The sequence below is a fragment of the Ranitomeya variabilis genome, chromosome 7, assembly GCF_051348905.1.
Source record: "Ranitomeya variabilis isolate aRanVar5 chromosome 7, aRanVar5.hap1, whole genome shotgun sequence".
In the NCBI taxonomy this organism is placed as follows: Eukaryota; Metazoa; Chordata; class Amphibia; order Anura; family Dendrobatidae; genus Ranitomeya; species Ranitomeya variabilis.
In genome coordinates, this window is record NC_135238.1 from 137,576,053 (window position 1) to 137,595,790 (window position 19,738).

Here is a 19,738-nt window from a genome sequence, read left to right on the forward strand (position 1 = left end):
AATAATGGAATAACCGTCTTAGGCCGAGTTTCAACAACTGTGTGCAACATCATATCTTTCATCCAGAAAAAAAATTGACATAATAGAAGGTCAGCTACTTACTTTAGGTTAATAACTGTAATGGATCCATGAAAAAGGAAGGACATACAGATTGTAACCGGTGTGTGATGCTTTTTGTCCACACCCATTGAATTATAAAGGAGGAGTCTGATCCAGAATATAGGTCATAGTGCGCGTTGCAATTTTTTTTACACAGAAACCATCAGTCCGTGTGTAAAAACGTTCACGGGAACTACCTCAGATACTTGCATTTTTCATTTACTCATATGAACGGGCCCTTAAACATGAAATAAAGAAGCATTACTATAATATGAGGCTATATATCATTTAGTGGTAACTGCGATCAAGGTTAATGCACTGGAGTCATCTAAGGGATTATACATTCAATTGTCATTTGGAAAAATAAACTACGGTATATAATGACCAGTTTTGGCACTTTTTATATTGAGGGGTAGAATGATTATAATACTGACTGCCACACAGAACTCCATAAAGCTGCTTGAAATTGCACATTTTTGTGCAACTTGTAATTGGAAAATTTTTGTTTTCAACTAAAATCCTTCTCAAGTTTTTACCCAAGTCCTTACCAGCTCCACAACTATTTGAAAGTGGGCGATTTTATCCTAGATCGGGTCTGGTCAAGTTCATCTTTTATAAAGAAAAAAAAAAGTGGCATAATTTATGAGAGCACTGTACTCCAGTCCCTAAACATCTACACTGTGTTTCTGGAAATCTTCACTATTGGGTAGATCCAAGCCTGCTTCTTACATTGGCATTGTCAGTATACAAACTAAGGAAGAGCTCTAGCCTGAGCAGCACGGTGGCTCAGTGATTACAATTGTAGCCTTGCAGCGTTGGGGTCCGGAGTTCAAATCCCACCAAGGACAACATCTGCAAGGAGTCTGTATGTTCTCCCTGTGTTTGCCTAGGTTTCCTAACACACTCCATAATGATAGGCAATCTAGATTATACTCCCCAATGGGGACAGGGATGATAGTGTGTGTAAAGCGCTGTGGAATTAATGGTGCTATATAATTGAGTTAAAGGGCATCTGTCACCCCCGGGATGTATATGACCTATTAATATGGGCATATAGGTAATAGAAATGTTACATTAGTCCTACCTGTATGACGCATATTAATGGTCTTGTTGTTGAGAAATGCTAATGATTTCTTCCAGGCTCCAGGGCGTGTCGTGCCTGGAAGAAATCCCTGCCTCCTCTCCTAGTTACAATACTCCCATGCGCTTAAGTTTTGGCCCAGTGTCCTGCGCCTGCACTCCCTCAGAAATACATAACTCACCCTCCCATCTGTGGGCACTGAATTCAGGGATCTTCTGCGCAGGAGCCGGCAACCTCCGCTCCAGTGACCTTCAGTGTGCGTGCCGATAAGGTGCTCTCCCCACTCCCTCCCCGCATAGTCATCGCTATGTACACATGGTTCCTAGCGATGGCTGTGCAGGGAGAAAGTGGGGAGAGCATCTTAGGCTACGTTCACATTTGCGTTGTGCGCCGCAGCGTCGGCGACGCAACGCACAACGCAAATGTGAACGCATGCACAACGCAGCGTTTTTTGACACATGCGTCCACTTTTGCATGGTTTTGGGCGCAGAAAAAACTGCAACTTGCTGCGTTCTCTGCGCCCTGACGCATGCACCACAGCGACGCATGCGTCACAAAACGCAAATGCAACGCATGTCCATGCGCCCCCATGTTAAATATAGGGGTGCATGACGCATGCGGCGACGCTGCAGCGCCCGACGCTGCGGCGCCGAACGCAAATGTGAACGTAGCCTTATCAGAGCACAAGCTGGAGGTCAGTGTGACTCGCTAGCGCCTTTATAGAAGATCCCTACTATAAATAGTAGCACTAAATGAAAAGGACTCTGGAACCGTATAGCAATTTTTTTTATTACAATACTCAGTGGTACAGCAGGAATAAAATAAGAACAAAACTTGGCCACTGTTAACCCCAGTAACAGATTCTCTGTAATAGTGTATGCTCCGAAGTTCCTAAATGAGATAGCCTTGTCTGCCTCTGCAGCATCAGATGTGTTGGGATCACGACAACAATCAAGATATTTTAGAACATTTCCGTCCCCATTCCATTGAATGGATCCTGTAATCAATTTATTTCCGTTTTTCTCATCCTAACATGGAAGTAATTACTGGACATGTGAACATAGCCTTACGAGAGCTCAACAGACCCACAGAAGAGAGTTGGATGGTGGTGGCAATGGGAGCAGGAGCAGACTTGGGAAGCAAGTTGGCAAAGAACTGCATGAAGACCTCCATCTGGTCTACTGACTAGCAGCACCGTTGTAAACATAAAAGTGCAAGAGAGAAAGCCGGAGTGATGGGCTAATAGTCCCGAGATCCTGGCCAGCCTCAATGTAGACATCCCCACCGCTCTAAGCTCTCTTTGGCAACAAGCTGTAAACAATACAACTGAATACATCAGATGGCAGGGGAATGGAGCAATAAGAAAAAGATTCAATTGTAAACTTCCTTATTTTAATACGGTTTACCTGTCTTTGCCCATTTTATAAAATGGGAACATTAATATTAATTTCACATTTACATGCAAGCCAGCAAGTCAAGCATACATGCAAAATGAATATTCACACGCTTCCTCCGCCTATAATCCTACCCACTCCTCCAGGCCATTGTCACTGATTAGGTGTAGTCAGATAGCTGTGTTATGCGATGTGATCCTCGGACTGGCCGTCTGCTCTCCCGACATGAGCGTGACAACATGTATTTCTATGCAGCTGTCACTCTCAGGGCAAGAGAGCAGACGGCCAGTCCGAAGATTGTGATGTGATCCTGTCAGGGAGAGACTTGGTGAGCGAGAGCTAATAACCCGGGCTCCTGCAATTTCCCTAAGACTAGGGAAATCCTGACTGACCCTCTACCTGAAGTTTACACTGATGGTGTGCATGTTCAGGCCTCGAACCTCACCCTAACTCCTGAGCTCAGCCCTAGGCCGAAACCTCCACCCACCACCCAGTGAAGGGGTAATACTTAAATACCCACAGTTAGCACAGACAAGGATAAAGGAAAATATACACCACGCCGCAGACACTCAGGAATACACTATAAATGTGCAGGGCAAAATAAACACAAATATAGGAAGGAGTAAATAAGACAAAGGAATATACACCACCAGCAACGAATCTCCAACCACCAGCTCTCCACTCCAGACCGAGATAACAACGCAAGACAGAAGCTATAATCGGCGACGCCCAATGATCAGGAGAACTATTTACCGTATTTTTCGGACTACAAGACGCACTTTTTCCCCCCCAAAAAAGGGGGGAAAATGGGGGGTGCGTCTAATAGTCGCAATGCAGGCTTACCGTGGCGGCAGAGGTGCGGTGGCAGAGGTGCGGCGGCAGAGGTGCGGAGATGAGGAGGCGCAGTGAGCGGGGTCCCTTTTCCCGGTGAGGTGATGCAGCAGCCCGGTAATACAGCAGAGCCGGGTGAATCCTGTTGTTATCGGTGGGCGCGGCCATCTTCCTGAGGCCGCGCGTGCGCAGATAGAGCGCTCTGCTGCCCGGGGCTTCAGGAAAATGGCCACGGGATGCCGCGCGTGCGCAGATGGGGATCGCGGCGGCCATTTTCCTGAAGCCGAGATGCGAACTCGGCTTCAGGAAAATGGCCGCCGCGATCCCCATCTGCGCACGCGCGGCATCCCGCGGCCATTTTCCTGAAGCCCCGGGCAGCAGAGAGCTCCATCTGCGCGCGCGGCCTCAGGAAGATGGCCGCGCCCACCGATATCAACAGGATTCACCCGGCTCTGCTGCATTACCGGGCTGCTGCATCACCTCACCGGGACTTTGGACTCTGTATACTCCATCCTTTTGCTTCCCAGGATGGGTGCAGCAAGGTTCAGGAAGGATCTCGGGGGCACATGGACTGGAGATGATGGAGGTAGTGGTGTACATTGTGAAGCGAGTATTCCACAGGAGCTCAGATGTCTGAGTCCTTGCCGCTTCCCGGCGCTCCTCAGCACCGCATGGCATCGCCGGCTCTCCGCCTCCAGCAGGGCTCGCAGCAGTACAGAGGCGCTTTTCCCGCAGTGTCCGGTCGTGGCGGAGCTCCTCACTTATTACCGGCTTCTGAAATAATTATTGCGCTGAGGAGCGCCGGGAAGCGGCAAGGACTCAGACATCTGAGCTCCTGTGGAATACTCGCTTCACAATGTACACCACTACCTCCATCATCTCCAGTCCATGTGCCCACGAGATCCTTCCATCACCTCACCGGGGAAAGGGACCCCTCTCACGCCATACCTCTCACTGCGCCTCCTCATCCCAGCACCTCTGTCGGTAACCACTGCTGCCACCCTCCCATGGACACCAGGCCGTGGCATCACCCACCTAAGCAGGAAGGGACCCTGCTCAGGTGCACGCCGTACCGCATCACCCCACCTCTGCCGCCACCATGCCTCCTGTGACCCTGCTCTGCCACCACCAGCCCTCAGGTAAGATACTGTAAATTCGGACAATAAGACGGACCCCCATCTTATAAAAAATCTTTTTTTCTGCAATTTTCACCCCAAATTTGGGGTGCACCTTATGGTCCGGTGCGTCTTATAGTCCGAAAAATACGGTAAAGGCCAAGGAAATGGCCCAGCTTCCAATCCGAGGATCAGGTAAATTAACCCCGGAACAGCTAGACAAAATCTAGCTGACGCCAATGAGTAAATAGTGGTCAAAAGCGGAATTACCGCTGTCTGTCGGACGACCTGGTCTGAACAGCGTCCGACATGACAGATCCTCAGGCAAATAACACTGAATCAGTGCCCCAAGTGCAGAGGAGTGAGCGGGATTATGGGCGGGGGAAAGGGAGAAATATTCATTTGCAATTTACATATGCTTGACTTGCCGGCACGCGACTAACTTTTTTCAAAGCTTACAGGAACACACCGACATCACGTACAGAAATAAAAGATACATATCCTGAAAGGGCAGCCCAAGCCCTATTTTAGGATACTATTAGTATACTACACAAAAACCACCTGACAGATTCCCTTTATCAGATCTGTTGTTGTTGAGAAATCATCTTTTATCAGTGTATATAAATGACCTCTTACAGACTCTGGGGAGGGCGCTGCCCGGAGATAACTCTGCCTCCAGTGATTATTTTACATGAAGGAGGAGTTACCAGTGTGATGTGTAATGGCCGCTCTCTCCTCTGCTGATCTCACTGCAGAGCTGTGTGTGATTATATCGGACACATCTGCAGACTCCTCTCAGCTTCAGCTCACAGGCAGACAAATTGTTACAATACGGAGAAATGAAATTGGTCTTCCTGCAGTTACTTGCTGTACACTGGCAAAGAGTCATCTTCGCAGCAGCGTTCTCCCCAGAGCACGGAACAGGTAATTTACCTTTAAGAAAAATGTGGATTTCTCTGGAATAACACATCAGATTGGAGCTATAAAGGTATCATGTTATTCAGCTTCCTATTACCTACATGCCCATATAGACGGCTTAGGAGTAGAGATGGGCGAACCCGAACAGTACAGTGCATGACATCACGGCAAACACTGACGGTCAGACAGCCGTGGTTCCAACGCTGTCAAATGACAGTGAGAGCAAGCAACTGCGATAGGAGGTATAAAGTTTACCTCTGGTCATTGGTGTCGGCTTATGGGACTACTGCTCCCATCAGCCGACACCTGCTGGCACTAATAACAGTGAGAGCAGGAGCGGCTGATGGGAATATTCATCAGCCGGCACTGTAAATAAATAATTTTTTTTTTTTAAGTCATGGGTTCCCCTGTATTTTTGATTACCAGCCAGGCAAAACTCACAGCTGGGGGCTGCAACCCTCATCTGTCAGCTTTAGCATGGTTGGTTATCAAGAATAGAGGGGTACCCACAGTTACCAGCCTTGCTAATGCAGACAGAAGTGGGCTGGTATTCTCAGGCTGTTAATAAGCCATTAATATTGCTCCTTCCAAAGCTTAAAATAGCAGCCCGCAGCCGCCCAGAAAAGGCACATGTATTAGATGCTCCAATTCTGGCGCTTTGCCCGGCTCTTCCCACTTGCCCTGTAGCGGTGGCAAGTGGGGTAATATTTGTGTGGTTGATGTCACCATTGTATTGTTCGGTGAAATCAAGCCCACGGATTACTAATGGAGAGGCGTCTATAAGACATCTATCAATTACTAATCCTATAGTTATATTGTAAATAAACACACAGCGAGGATAAAGTCTTTTATTTGAAATAGAAAACAAAACAGTTTTCCTTTTATTATTTAAAAATAACAAACAGTTATACTCACCTAACACCCATTCCAGTGAATCTCTCGTCTCCTGTAATAGAACAAATATAAAAAACAACAATATCCCTCACCTGTCTGTCGTTCTGTCCCACGCCGTAATCCATGTCTGGGGATAAATAGTTTTCAACCTGGATGGTACCAAGATTTGACCGTCCAGGCTAAGAACCATTGGTGAATGAGCTGCTGCGAGAGCAGCGGTCACCTCATTGAGGTTACCTCCGCTCACTGAGGCTGCTTTCCCAGCCAGGCCAATGAACTGCGGTGACCTCCCACCCTCGTGTGAGATCACCACTAGCACAGTGAGAAAAAGTCCCATGGTGCAGAGGCGAGTTCACCACAGTGAAATTCTCCCGGTGAACTCGCCTCTGCACCACGAGACATTTTCTCATGGTGCTTAGGTCACCGCAATTCAGGGGCCCGACTGGGAACACAGCCTCAGTGACCTGCGGTAACCTCGATGACGTCACTGCTGCTCACTGATGCTGCGCTCGCAGCAGCTCATTTATCAGTGGTTCTCAGGCTGGACGGTTACATCTTGGCATCGTCCAGGTTGAAAACTTAATTCCCAAACATGGATTACGGTGTGGGACAGAAAGTCGAACAGGTGAGGGATATTGTTGTTTTTTTTAGTTTCTGTTTTATTACAGAAGAGGGATTCACTGGAATGGACATTATACTCACCTAACTGTGTTTGTTATTTTTATATAAAAAGAGGAATAGTGTGTTTTGTTTTTATTTCAAATAAAAGATTTTATTCTGGCTGTGTGTTTATTTACAATGTAACTATGGGATTAGACGCCTCTTCATTACTAAGCCATGGGCTTGATGTCACCATACAATACAAAGGTGACATCAACCCCACAAATATGAACCCCACTAGCCACTGCTACAGGGCAAGTGGGAAGAGCCAGGCAAAGCTCCAGAATTGGCTCATCCAATAGATGCGCCTTTTCTGGGCAGCTGCAAGCTGCTATTTTATGGCTGGGAGGGGCAATATCCATGGCACCTTACCAGCCTGAGAATACCAGCCCCCAGCTGTCTGCTTTAGCTTAGCTAGTTGTCAAAAAAAAATCGGGGGGACCCCAAGCAGTTTTGCTTTTAATAATTTGATATAAAAATACAGCATGGGGACCCCTCTATTCTTGATAACCAGCCTTGCTGAAGCGGACAGGAGGGTAGCAGCCACCAGCTATGAGTCTTGCCTGGCTGGTTATCAAAAATACAAGGGAACCCACACCATTCTTTTTTATAAATCATTTATTTACAGTGTAGGAGCCGGCTGATGAATATTCTCATCGGCCGCTCATGTTCTCACTGTTATTAGCGGCAGAAGGTGTCGGCTGATGGGAGCAGTAGTCCAGTCAGCCGACACCAATGACCGGAGGTAAACTTTATACCTCCTATCACAGCTGCAGGCTCATGCTGTCATTTAACAGCATAAGAACCGCTGTCTGACAGCAATGATTTTACCGCCGATCAGATGTTTGCAGCGCTGTCATGCACATATGACAGCGTGGCAAGCACTAGATGTTTGGACCCCCATTCAAGTGAATGGGGTCTAGGTTCTGGTACTGTTCTGGGACCCGAACCCAAACTTTTTTTTTAACTGTTTGGCAGAATCCACCGGACTCAAACATCCAGGGGACTGCCTATCTCTACTTAGGAGGCTTCATCCTACTGACAGATTCCCTTTAGGGTAGGTTCACACTAGGCGTTTTTTCAAGAGGGTTTTCTGCAGCAAAAAAAACTTTTGAATGATAATGCAAAATTAGTATTAAACAAAAAACTAAACCAAAAAACTAATTTATATTAACTTTATTTCAAATATAGGAATAACAAACCAACACAACCCCTAAAAAACCTTTTCTATATAAGAATAGGTTAAAATTGGCCTATTTGTTCATGGGCAAAAACAGAAGGTTAGGGGGTACCCAACTATACTCTGATCACTACGCGTCCCTACGGTACTCCCTGCCTATCTGCGGAGGTTGGCACCCTCTTGGACGCAATGTGGCGCCCCCGCTCCTCGGCGGCTGTCCCTGGATGCCCTGCGGGTCCCTAGTAATTGGATATTAAGGACACATCACAGTTGCCCACACCTAGGGCAGACCTATACATGAACAAATAAAAAATGCCAAATGATCTTCCACTATGGTGCCTCAACAATGAAGTTAAACAAAGTGCCTCAAAGGACTTGATGAAGCAACCTGTGGCACCCCTACCCGTGTGCTCTAAGCCTCCTTCACTGGCTATTAGGCCCTTACACCTCCCTACCAGGACTGCCCTGCCTGACAGCGGAGGTTGGCACCCTCTTGAGCGCAAAATGGCGCCCCCGCTCCTCGGCGGCTGTCCCTTGTAGCCCTAGGCCAACCCCTACACCAAAGGATGATTCTGTAGGGAAATGCCTATGGAGCTATACTAGTGGGCTACCATGGAAATATAAATATGTAGTGACCTCAACAGAAATTACACAGATGAACCAGCCACAGTATCTATATATCATACAATGGCTCCATTGGTGGCTATAAGGACGCACACAAAAAAATAAAAGATAAATGAGATCATTTCTTATACACTAATACAACTCATTTTCACCGATATGGATTTTTGCAGAGTGCACACATAGTGAAAGATCAAAAATACAAATAAAAAACCTGATACACTTATCTGTGTTCAGGTCTCGCCTCTACGCGTTTCCCCCCCATGATGTGGTTCCTCAGGAGGCATATGGGAAAAAGAGCCGTGTGATGCAATCACATCGGAGATATGCTGTGCCCGGTTGTAGGTGCACAGCATTTTATTTGTTCATGAATAGGTCTGCCCTAGGTGTGGGCAACTGTGATGTGTCCTTAATATCCAATTACTAGGGACCCGCAGGGCATCCAGGGACAGCCGCCGAGGAGCGGGGGCGCCACATTGCGTCCAAGAGGGTGCCAACCTCCGCAGATAGGCAGGGAGTACCGTAGGGACGCGTAGTGATCAGAGTATAGTTGGGTACCCCCTAATCTTCTGTTTTTGCCCATGAACAAATAGACCAATTTTAACCTATTCTTATATAGAAAAGGTTTTTTAGGGGTTGTGTTGGTTTGTTATTCCTATATTTGAAATAAAGTTAATATAAATTAGTTTTTTGGTTTAGTTTTCTGCAGCAAAACCTGATCTCTTAAAAGGAAAGAAGATGCAGAAAAAAAAAAGAAAGCACGTTTTCCTTTCATTTTTTTTGTGGCGGTCTTGGCATGCTAGATTTGTCTCTTGTGCATGCTGATTTAGTTTAATGTTAAAAAAAAATGTCCTATTCCATGAAATCACGTTTTGGCAGAAAAAAAAAGTAGCAAAACATGATGCCTGCGATTTTGGTGTGTTTTTTCACCACCCATTCAAGTCAGTGGATGAAAACCGATGAAAGAAGTGGTATGCTCAATGTCCAAAAAAACATGCAAAGAACTAAATACCAATGACAAAAAAAAAGTGTGCGCATGAGATTTCGGAAATCTTATTGACTGATGATAATTCTGAAAATTAGCATAAAAAAAAAAAATTAAAAATGCATTAAAAAAAACTGCAGGAAAAATGCCTACTGTGAACTTAGCCTTTATGTGTACAAGGATCCCAAAAATGTGTTCAGAGTTTGGATTGCTATAGAATGACATGACTAAGCAACTCATAATCCCTTGATAACTTGCACAAAGACTGTAAGGGTATGTGTCCACGTTCAGGATTGCATCAGGATTTGGTCAGGATTTTTCATCAGTTTTCGTAAGCCAAAACCAGGAGTGGAACAATTAGAGGAAAAGTATAATAGAAACATATGCACCACTTTTGCATTTATCACCCACTCCTCGTTTTGGCTTACAAATACTGATGAAAAATCCTGACCAAATCCTGATGCAATCCTGAACGTGGACACATACCCTAACGGGGAAGATCACAGCTGGAAGAAAAGTCCTACAAAACAAAGCCTTTATTATCAAGAACGCCTTAATAAAATAACCCTGCTGGCCTCCGCTCCAATACAGATGTAAAAAGTATGTACCACCATGCAATCCAAACATCTGCCCAGAATGCGCCTCTCCTCCAACCGTTCACTACATCGGAAGCCATCATTGTATGAGCAGTTACTACTCCTGTTGGATCTAGTGTCTTATTGCACATCTCCTGACATAGGAGCCAAGACATTATACAGCTGTCCTACTTGGCAGACAGCAATGTAAGAAAGGATAATTTGTTTTTTATTCCCCAAGAAAAACAAACCCACACAATTGGTATAATAATTTATTTTGGTTTGTTTTTTTAGCATAAAGATACAAACTGCTGAAAAGAAACACTAGAGATACAGGAGCATATACCAACCATACAATTAAATAACACAAGACTTCAAATAAAACCATTGTGTGAGATATAAAAATAACGAAGTTCCATATATTTACTAACAGCAGTCAGTGAGAAATGGCTGCACCTTACCCCATTCTAGGCCTGCTGTCCCTACTAGCGAGGTTTCTGGTACTAGGTTAGCCAAAAAACTACGAGCCCAATTCTCGGTACTGAATTTGTGGCTTTTTCATCAATTTTTTTGTGTTTTTCATTTGTGAATAATTGTTATTTTAATTTTTCCCATTTTTAAAGCCTCTGTTATTTGTGCGTGCTCTTTTGCTTTGTTAGGCCTAAACTACACTGCAACTTTTTGTAGTGTTACTGATGGATTTTAACTATTTAACATTTGTAAAGCGCTGCAGAATATGTTGGCGCTATATAAATAAAATTATTATTATTTAGCTATAGCTGTAGTTTAAAGCAATACATTGAGTTGTATGTAATTGGGTGGCATACAGTTGCCACTAAATAGCTAAAATAAGTCAGTAGTGCTATAAAGAGTCACAGTGAAGCTAAGAACTTTGTGGATGGAGTTTAGGATGTATTCACCACCAATTGCGACTTTTTAAAAAGTCACAAAACTTGGCACATTTCCCCTCTCCCCACCCCCAGAGCAATTATATGTACAACAGTTATTTGAATTACAATTTTTGAGACATTTATGAAAACATGCGTCTTTTTGCGATAAAGTCACAAAATAGCTTAAAGGTAAATCGTTCACGGATGCACTCAAGCTATTAAGATGGGCATACAGGTACTAAAATACTTAAAATAGTCATGCCTGTATGCCTCATATCTGCGCCCTTGGTCTTCAGAAATCCTCTTTTAATCGATTATGTTAATCCAGCCTTCCAGGCTCCGAGGCGTGCGGTGCGTGGAAGGAAACATGGCCTCCGGTCTTTTCATTCACGTGCTTGTGGCCTCCCATCAGCAACACAGAGCCCTATGACGTGTAGTGGTTGTCCCGCGCCTTCGCTCAGAAATTGCGGTATTCCATCCTTCTAGGGGCATTGGCGTCTTGTTTCTTCTGTGCAGGTGCAGATGAGATCACGTCACTTTCGGAAGGAATAGGTAAACATGATGTAACCTGCCCTCAACTCACTTCATAATGTGGATGTTTGCGTAGAGGGAAAAACTCCTTTAAATCGTTTTTTTTTCTCAAAAAAGACAAAATTAGTGCAGCAATGATAAGTTCAGGCCAACTAGAGAACATTACTTTCAATTATTTTTCTGGTTAGCCAATACCAGTACTACTGCTATAACCATAACGATTTGTCCTTCGTAAGTCTCAATCAATGTCCTAATGGACAGTCTTGGCCTGAGACAGGTGAAGCCCTATAGATGCTTTTAGAGCATACTTGTACAACAGTGCCTTAGGAGAAGTGACCAGTACACTAACCTTGTCACACTGCACACTGTAAAGTCTCTTACATAATTAGATCACATCAAAAGGGGGTTTTCACCTATATTTTTCTCCACTTTATCAGCGTGCCCATGTTAAAATGAATAAAATCAGCTGTCACTCACCTTCCCCAGGCCCAGCACTGTGTCTCCATCACGACTCCAGTGATTGTTTATAGGCTCACATGACTACTGCAGCCAGTCACTAGGCTTAAGGTACCGTCACACTCAGCGACGCTGCAGCGATATAGACAACGAGCCGATCGCTGCAGCATCGCTGTTTAGGTCGCTGTAGAGATGTCAAACACAGCAGCTCCACAACGATGCAGGAGCGATCGTGTGACGTAGCGGTGACTCACTTATCGTTCTCACAGGTCGTTAGCTCCATGTTTAACACTGCTGACATTGTTGCTTTTGCTGTCAAACACGACGATACACGCCGATCTGACGACCAAATAAAGTTCTGGACTTCTAGCTCCGACCAGCGATATCACAGCAGGATCCTGATTGCTGCTGCGTGTCAAACACAACGAGATCGCTAACCAGGACGCTGCAACGTCACGGATCGTTGTCGTTCTCGTTGTAAAGTTGTTTAGTGTGAAGGTACCTTTAGTCGCTCAAGCCATTCACCTTGACACTCTGCACCCTGAAAACAATCACTGGAGCAGTGAGCACAGGACCTGGGGAGGGCGAGTAACAGGTGGTTTTATTATTTTTAGCTCAGACGCGCTGATAATCTGAAAATTTAAAAAACAGCAGTAAAATACCTGTAAAAGGAAGCTGTCATTTTGAAAACAGTATCTGGTCTGCAGGCAGGATGGTATAGAGCAGGGGAGCTGACCAGACTGATGTACATTATTCTAAGATTTAGTTTGCAGCAAAACTTGTATTTTATTCATTGAAATCCCTGGAGTTTGCATACATGAGTTCAGTGGGCGGTCCTATGCAGTGATTGACAGCCTTCCCTTTATGACTGTATGCAGAGATCCCTGTCCATCCCTAGTAGAACCGCACACTGGACTGTTATGCATTGAAACACATCGGATTTCAATGAACATCCAAGGTTTACTGAATCTTTTCCAACAACCTGTATATCATTCTGCTCAGCTTCTCCTAAATCTATACCGCGCTGTACACAAATCACACTGCATGTACCAAAGGCAGGCTCCATTAAAGCTTTCAACACCTTAAATAGCTTTTCTAAATGTACAGTTCCCCTAGATAATTAAATCTTAGACTTCTTGAGTCACATCAAAGATGTGAGGACCTGCTTCTTACACGCACATTATACTGCTGATCCTTCCCTTTACGCACTCTGTTCTAGCAAGCACTGTACTAAATAAGTCACCAGTTGTCACAAGGAGCCTATAGTTGGTCACCACAGGGACACTAAGGATATGTTGCCATGATGCAGTCTCACTGCATTTTATTTTTGCTGTGATTTTCTACCATTTTTTCCACAGTTTAAAAAAAAAAAAAAAAGTCAAAGAATGTTTAGTTGGTTTTTTTTTGTTTTTTTAAAGTGAATTTGGAGAAATCACAGCATAAAATGCAGCATGATTGCATATATGAACATTCAGTAAATTATGGACATGGGCTCACAGACTCATGCTTTAGTGTCCCAAAACTGTCAGCCACCAAGGTCAGGTAAAAAAAAATAAAAAAGAAGTAGCGTAATTGCTACTTGCCAATGAGAGCCTTGCAGCATCTGCCAAAAGCACTCAAATTCGAGTATAGCATGTCCTGCATTAGAGCTCACACACCCAACATGCAGCCAAAATATGGTGACCCGTCATGGTGACAGGGTACCTTTAATGGGAAGCCGTCATCAGGATCTTGCTTCCTAATCAAAAAGCAGCATGATGTAGAAACCAAGAATATCACTAGAGGACTAGTAAACCTGCTGCCAGGTAGTCCAAACCTGCCCCCACCACTGATTGGCAGCTTTCTGCCTATGAACAGTGTACTCAGAAAGATGCCAATCAGTGGTGTGGGCAGGGTTATACAGAGCTCAGCATTCAGAGAGCTGCTAGATCAGCAGAAGAGAAAACAGTTTCTAAATCAAAACTAAACAAAGCAACCCAGTAAGTGACATTGCTGAAATCAGGGTCTCTGCCCCTGTGTAACGCTGCTCTCAGGTGGGAGAAGCAAATATCTGGTGACAAGCTTCTAAAATCACTATTTATTGCTAATAATTATATAAATATCACATTCTGCCTCACCCCTCACCCATTCTAGTCTGCTTTGCACCCAAGCCCACTAGACAAGAGATGTTAGGAGGTCTGCCCTCTGCCGCCAGTAATCTACAACACTGTGCAGGATTAAAACTTGGAACACTTCAAAAATATTTAATTTTTCTAAATGTTTAATACAAATCACTATTTTTATTAAGAAATTGTGATATCATTAATTTAATATATCAGCTCAAAAACAGGCACAACTCATTCTAACCACTCCACCGTAGACTGCTGTAGTGTACGGGCTAGAATAGTGAGAGGAGGAGGACAACCTCCATAAACTACAATCTACAAGTGCTTCTCACTAAATTAAAATATCATCAAAAAGTTATTTTCAGTTCTTCAACACAAAAAGTGAAACTCATTATATAGAGTCATTACAGACAGAGTGATCTATTTCATGTGTTTATTTCTGTTAATGTTGATGATTATGGCTTACAGCCAATGAAAACCCAAAACTTATTATCTCTGTAAATTAGAACACTTCATAACACCAGCTTTTTTAATATCCGAAATGTTGGCCCACTGAAATGTATGTAAAGAAAATGCACTCAGTACTTGGTCGGGGCTCCGTTTGCATCAATTACTGCATCAATGCGGCGCGGCATGGAGGAAATCAGCCTGTGGCACTGCTGAGGTGTTATGGAAATCCAGGTTTCTTTGATAGCAGCCTTCAGCTCGTCTGCATTGTTGGGTCTGGTGTCTCATCTTCCTCTTGACAATACCCCATAGATTATCTATGGGGTTAAGGTCAGGAGAGTTTGCTGGCGAATCAAGCACAGTGGTACTGTTGTTTGTAAACCAGGTATTGGTACTTTTGGCAGTGTAGACAGGTGCCAAGTCCTGCTGGAGAATGAAATTTCCATCTCCAAAAAGCTTGTCGGCAGAGGGAAGCATGAAGTGCTCTAAAATTTCATGGTAGACGGCTGCACTGACTTTGGTCTTATCAAACACAGTGGACCTACACCATATGACATGGCTCCCCAAACCATCACTGATTGTGGAAACTTCACACTAGACCTCCAGCAGCTTGGATTGTGGCCTCTCCACTCTTCCTCCAAACTCTGGGGACCTTGATTTCCAAATGAAATGCAAAATGTACTTTCGTCTGAAAACAATATCTTGGGCCATTGAGCAACAGTCCAGTTCTTTTTCTCCTTGGCCCAGGTAAGATGCTTCTTGCGATGTCTATTGGTCATGACTGGCTTGACACAAGGAATGCGACACTTGTAGCCGATGTTCTGGATACGTCTGTGTGTGGTGGCTCTTGAAGCACTGACTCCCACAGCAGTCCACTCCTTGTGAATCTCCCCCAAATTTTTGAATGGCCTTTTCTTATCAATGCTTTCAAGGCTGCGGATATCCCAGTTGCTTGTGCACTTCTTCCTTCCACTCAACTTTCCATTAATAAGCTTGGATACAGCACTCTGTGAACAGCCAGCTAATTTAGCAATGACCTTTTGTGGCTTACCCACCTTGTGGAGTCTGTCAATGACTGCCTCCTGGACATCTGTCAAGTCAGCAGTCTTCCCCATAATTGTGGAGCCTACTGAAACAGACTAAGGGACCTTTTTAAACGCTTAGGAAACCTTTGCAGGTGTTTTTTGTTAATTATTCTAATTTACTGAGATAATGAATTTTGGGTTTTCATTGGCTGTAAGCCATAATCATCAACATTAACAGAAATAAACACTTGAAATACATCACTCTGTTTGTAATGACTCTATATAGTAGTTCCACTTTTTATACTGAAGAACTGAAATAAATTAACTTTTTGATACTATTCTAATAATACTGACTACAGAGGACTTGCCTCTGACAATCACATCCTAATCTCTACCAGTACAGAGGAGACTAGCATGGAGTGACCAGAAAAAGGCTTCTCTAAACTGTACAGACTATCTACAATCCTGACTACAGAGGAGGACCTGCTTCTGACAACATCATAGACTGACACCTCCCACCTAGCCTGCTCTGAGTGCACACACCTGCTTCTGATAACTCCCCCCTAGCCTGCTCTGTAGTGCACAGACTAGGACAGTGAGTGCAGGAGGAGGAGGACCTGCTTCTGACAACTCCCCTCAGAGCCTGCCCTATAATGCACAGACTAGGAGAGTGAGTGCAGGAGGACCTGCTTCTGATAACTCCCCCCTAGCCTGCTCTGTAGTGCACAGACTAGGACAGTGAGTGCAGGAGGAGGAGGACCTGCTTCTGATAACTCCCCTCTAGCCTGCTCTGAAGTGGACAGACTAGGACAGTGAGTGAAGGAGGAGGACCTGCTTCTGATAACTCCCCCCTAGCCTGCTCTGTAGTGCATATACTAGGACAGTGAGTGGAGGAGGAGGACCTGCTTCTGATAACTCCCCCCTAGCCTGCTCTGTAGTGGACAGACTAGGACAGTAAGTGAAGGAGGAGGAGAACCTGCTTCTGATAACTCCCCCCTAGCCTGCTCTGTAGTGGACAGACTAGGACAGTGAGTGGAGGAGGAGGAGGACCTGCTTCTGATAACTCCCCTCTAGCCTGCTCTGTAGTGCATATACTAGGACAGTGAGTGGAGGAGGAGGACCTGCTTCTGATAACTCCCCCCTAGCCTGCTCTGTAGTGGACAGACTAGGACAGTGAGTGGAGGAGGAGGAGGACCTGCTTCTGATAACTCCCCTCTAGCCTGCTCTGTAGTGCATATACTAGGACAGTGAGTGGAGGAGGAGGACCTGCTTCTGATAACTCCCCCCTAGCCTGCTCTGTAGTGGACAGACTAGGACCGTAAGTGAAGGAGGAGGAGAACCTGCTTCTGATAACTCCCCCCTAGCCTGCTCTGTAGTGGACAGACTAGGACAGTGAGTGGAGGAGGAGGAGGACCTGCTTCTGATAACTCCCCCCTAGCCTGCTCTGTAGTGCATATACTAGGACAGTGAGTGGAGGAGGAGGACCTGCTTCTGATAACTCCCCCCTAGCCTGCTCTGAAGTGGACAGACTAGGACAGTAAGTGGAGGAGGAGGAGGAGGACCTGCTTCTGATAACTCCCCTCTAGCCTGCTCTGTAGTGGACAGACTAGGACAGTGAGTGGAGGAGGAGGAGGACCTGCTTCTGATAACTCCCCTCTAGCCTGCTCTGTAGTGGACAGACTAGGACAGTGAGTGAAGGAGGAGGAGGACCTGCTTCTGATAACTCCCCTCTAGCCTGCTCTGTAGTGGACAGACAAGGACAGTGAGTGGAGGAGGAGGACCTGCTTCTGATAACTCCCCTCTAGCCTGCTCTGTAGTGCATATACTAGGACAGTGAGTGGAGGAGGAGGACCTGCTTCTGATAACTCCCCCCTAGCCTGCTCTGTAGTGGACAGACTAGGACAGTAAGTGAAGGAGGAGGAGGACCTGCTTCTGATAACTCCCCCCTAGCCTGCTCTGAAGTGGACAGACTAGGACAGTGAGTGGAGGAGGAGGACCTGCTTCTGATAACTCCCCTCTAGCCTGCTCTGTAGTGCATATACTAGGACAGTGAGTGGAGGAGGAGGACCTGCTTCTGATAACTCCCCCCTAGCCTGCTCTGTAGTGCACAGACTAGGACAGTGAGTGCAGGAGGAGGAGGACCTGCTTCTGACAACTCCCCTCAGAGCCTGCCCTATAATGCACAGACTAGGAGAGTGAGTGCAGGAGGACCTGCTTCTGATAACTCCCCTCTAGCCTGCTCTGTAGTGCATATACTAGGACAGTGAGTGGAGGAGGAGGACCTGCTTCTGATAACTCCCCCCTAGCCTGCTCTGTAGTGCACAGACTAGGACAGTAAGTGGAGGAGGAGGAGGACCTGCTTCTGATAACTCCCCTCTAGCCTGCTCTGTAGTGGACAGACTAGGACAGTGAGTGAAGGAGGACCTGCTTCTGATAACTCCCTCATAGCCTGCTCTGTAGTGGACAGACAAGGACAGTGAGTGGAGGAGGAGGACCTGCTTCTGATAACTCCCCTCTAGCCTGCTCTGTAGTACATATACTAGGACAGTGAGTGGAGGAGGAGGACCTGCTTCTGATAACTCCCCCCTAGCCTGCTCTGTAGTGGACAGACTAGGACAGTAAGTGAAGGAGGAGGAGGACCTGCTTCTGATAACTCCCCCCTAGCCTGCTCTGAAGTGGACAGACTAGGACAGTGAGTGGAGGAGGAGGACCTGCTTCTGATAACTCCCCTCTAGCCTGCTCTGTAGTGCATATACTAGGACAGTGAGTGGAGGAGGAGGACCTGCTTCTGATAACTCCCCCCTAGCCTGCTCTGTAGTGCACAGACTAGGACAGTAAGTGGAGGAGGAGGAGGACCTGCTTCTGATAACTCCCCTCTAGCCTGCTCTGTAGTGGACAGACTAGGACAGTGAGTGAAGGAGGAGGAGGACCTGCTTCTGATAACTCCCCCCTAGCCTGCTCTGTAGTGGACAGACAAGGACAGTGAGTGGAGGAGGAGGACCTGCTTCTGATAACTCCCCTCTAGCCTGCTCTGTAGTGGACAGACTAGGACAGTGAGTGAAGGAGGAGGAGGACCTGCTTCTGATAACTCCCCCCTAGCCTGCTCTGTAGTGGACAGACAAGGACAGTGAGTGGAGGAGGAGGACCTGCTTCTGATAACTCCCTCATAGCCTGCTCTGTAGTGCATAGACTAGGACAGTGAGTGAAGGAGGAGGAGGAGGAGGACCTCTTTCTGACAACTCCACTTCAGTCTCCGCCCAGTTCTCACCCTCAGTAGTGAAACTTGTGCCGTTCCCGCCGTACCGAGTGTCCAGGCCTCTCTTCTATCACTTTCCCAGCTTTCCATTTCTTTCCGGGGTCGCACATTTCTACTTCCTGCAGGGGAGAGAACCATCGAGTAGCAACGCTGGATAGAAGAGCCTCTCAGGGAGCGCCTGGTCAGCCGCTGGGGGCGCGCATGCGTGCTGCAGTAAGCTGTAGCGGAATACTCCTTATCTCCCAGCTTCTGTGAAGGAATGCTGGGAGTAGTAGTTCAGCACAGCTGGTGTGACAGGTTGGCGATCACCGCTGTCCAGCAGGGTCGGACTGTGTGTGCTGCGGCTGCATTGTACTGCTGCTTTATGGCCACAGTTCTCACATCTGTCTCGTTTCTTCTGCCGGTTTCCAGTTTTCTCACTGGAGATAATAGAGATTTTTGTCACTATGGCTGATAATAATGCAGTGTTTGCTGTTCATGAATCTACGTGACCGTCTCCGTGTGTTCGGACCCTGGTGCTGTTTTTTTCCACAGTTTGTGTGTTTTTCTCCCAGCTGCCGGAATACTCTGCAGTGGGAAGCCTCCCTGTAGTGCGCACACTGCTGGGCTGTTCAATGTGGTGTTTTCTCACAAAGCAACGGGCCATTTTTAGTAGGCATTTCTGCTTGTTGGAGG

At 46.0% G+C, this 19,738-nt stretch overlaps 1 protein-coding gene across 3 annotated transcripts in view; it reads right to left on the bottom strand.

Moving 5' to 3' along the window:
- The window catches only part of ZDBF2 (zinc finger DBF-type containing 2), a 71,216-nt gene extending 51,946 nt beyond the window's left edge, over positions 1-19,270 (bottom strand). The window contains exon 1 of one of the 3 annotated variants that reach the window (XM_077275746.1): positions 19,076-19,270. Coding sequence is in view for 1 of the 3 variants with exons in the window: in XM_077275745.1 (XP_077131860.1) it covers positions 19,076-19,201 (126 nt within the window). In the remaining 2 variants the exon portion in view is untranslated. The remainder of the gene's footprint in view (positions 1-19,075) is intronic. The other 2 variants (XM_077275745.1, XM_077275747.1) reach the window with 2 other exon arrangements.
- Between the last annotated feature and the right edge of the window lie 468 nt (positions 19,271-19,738).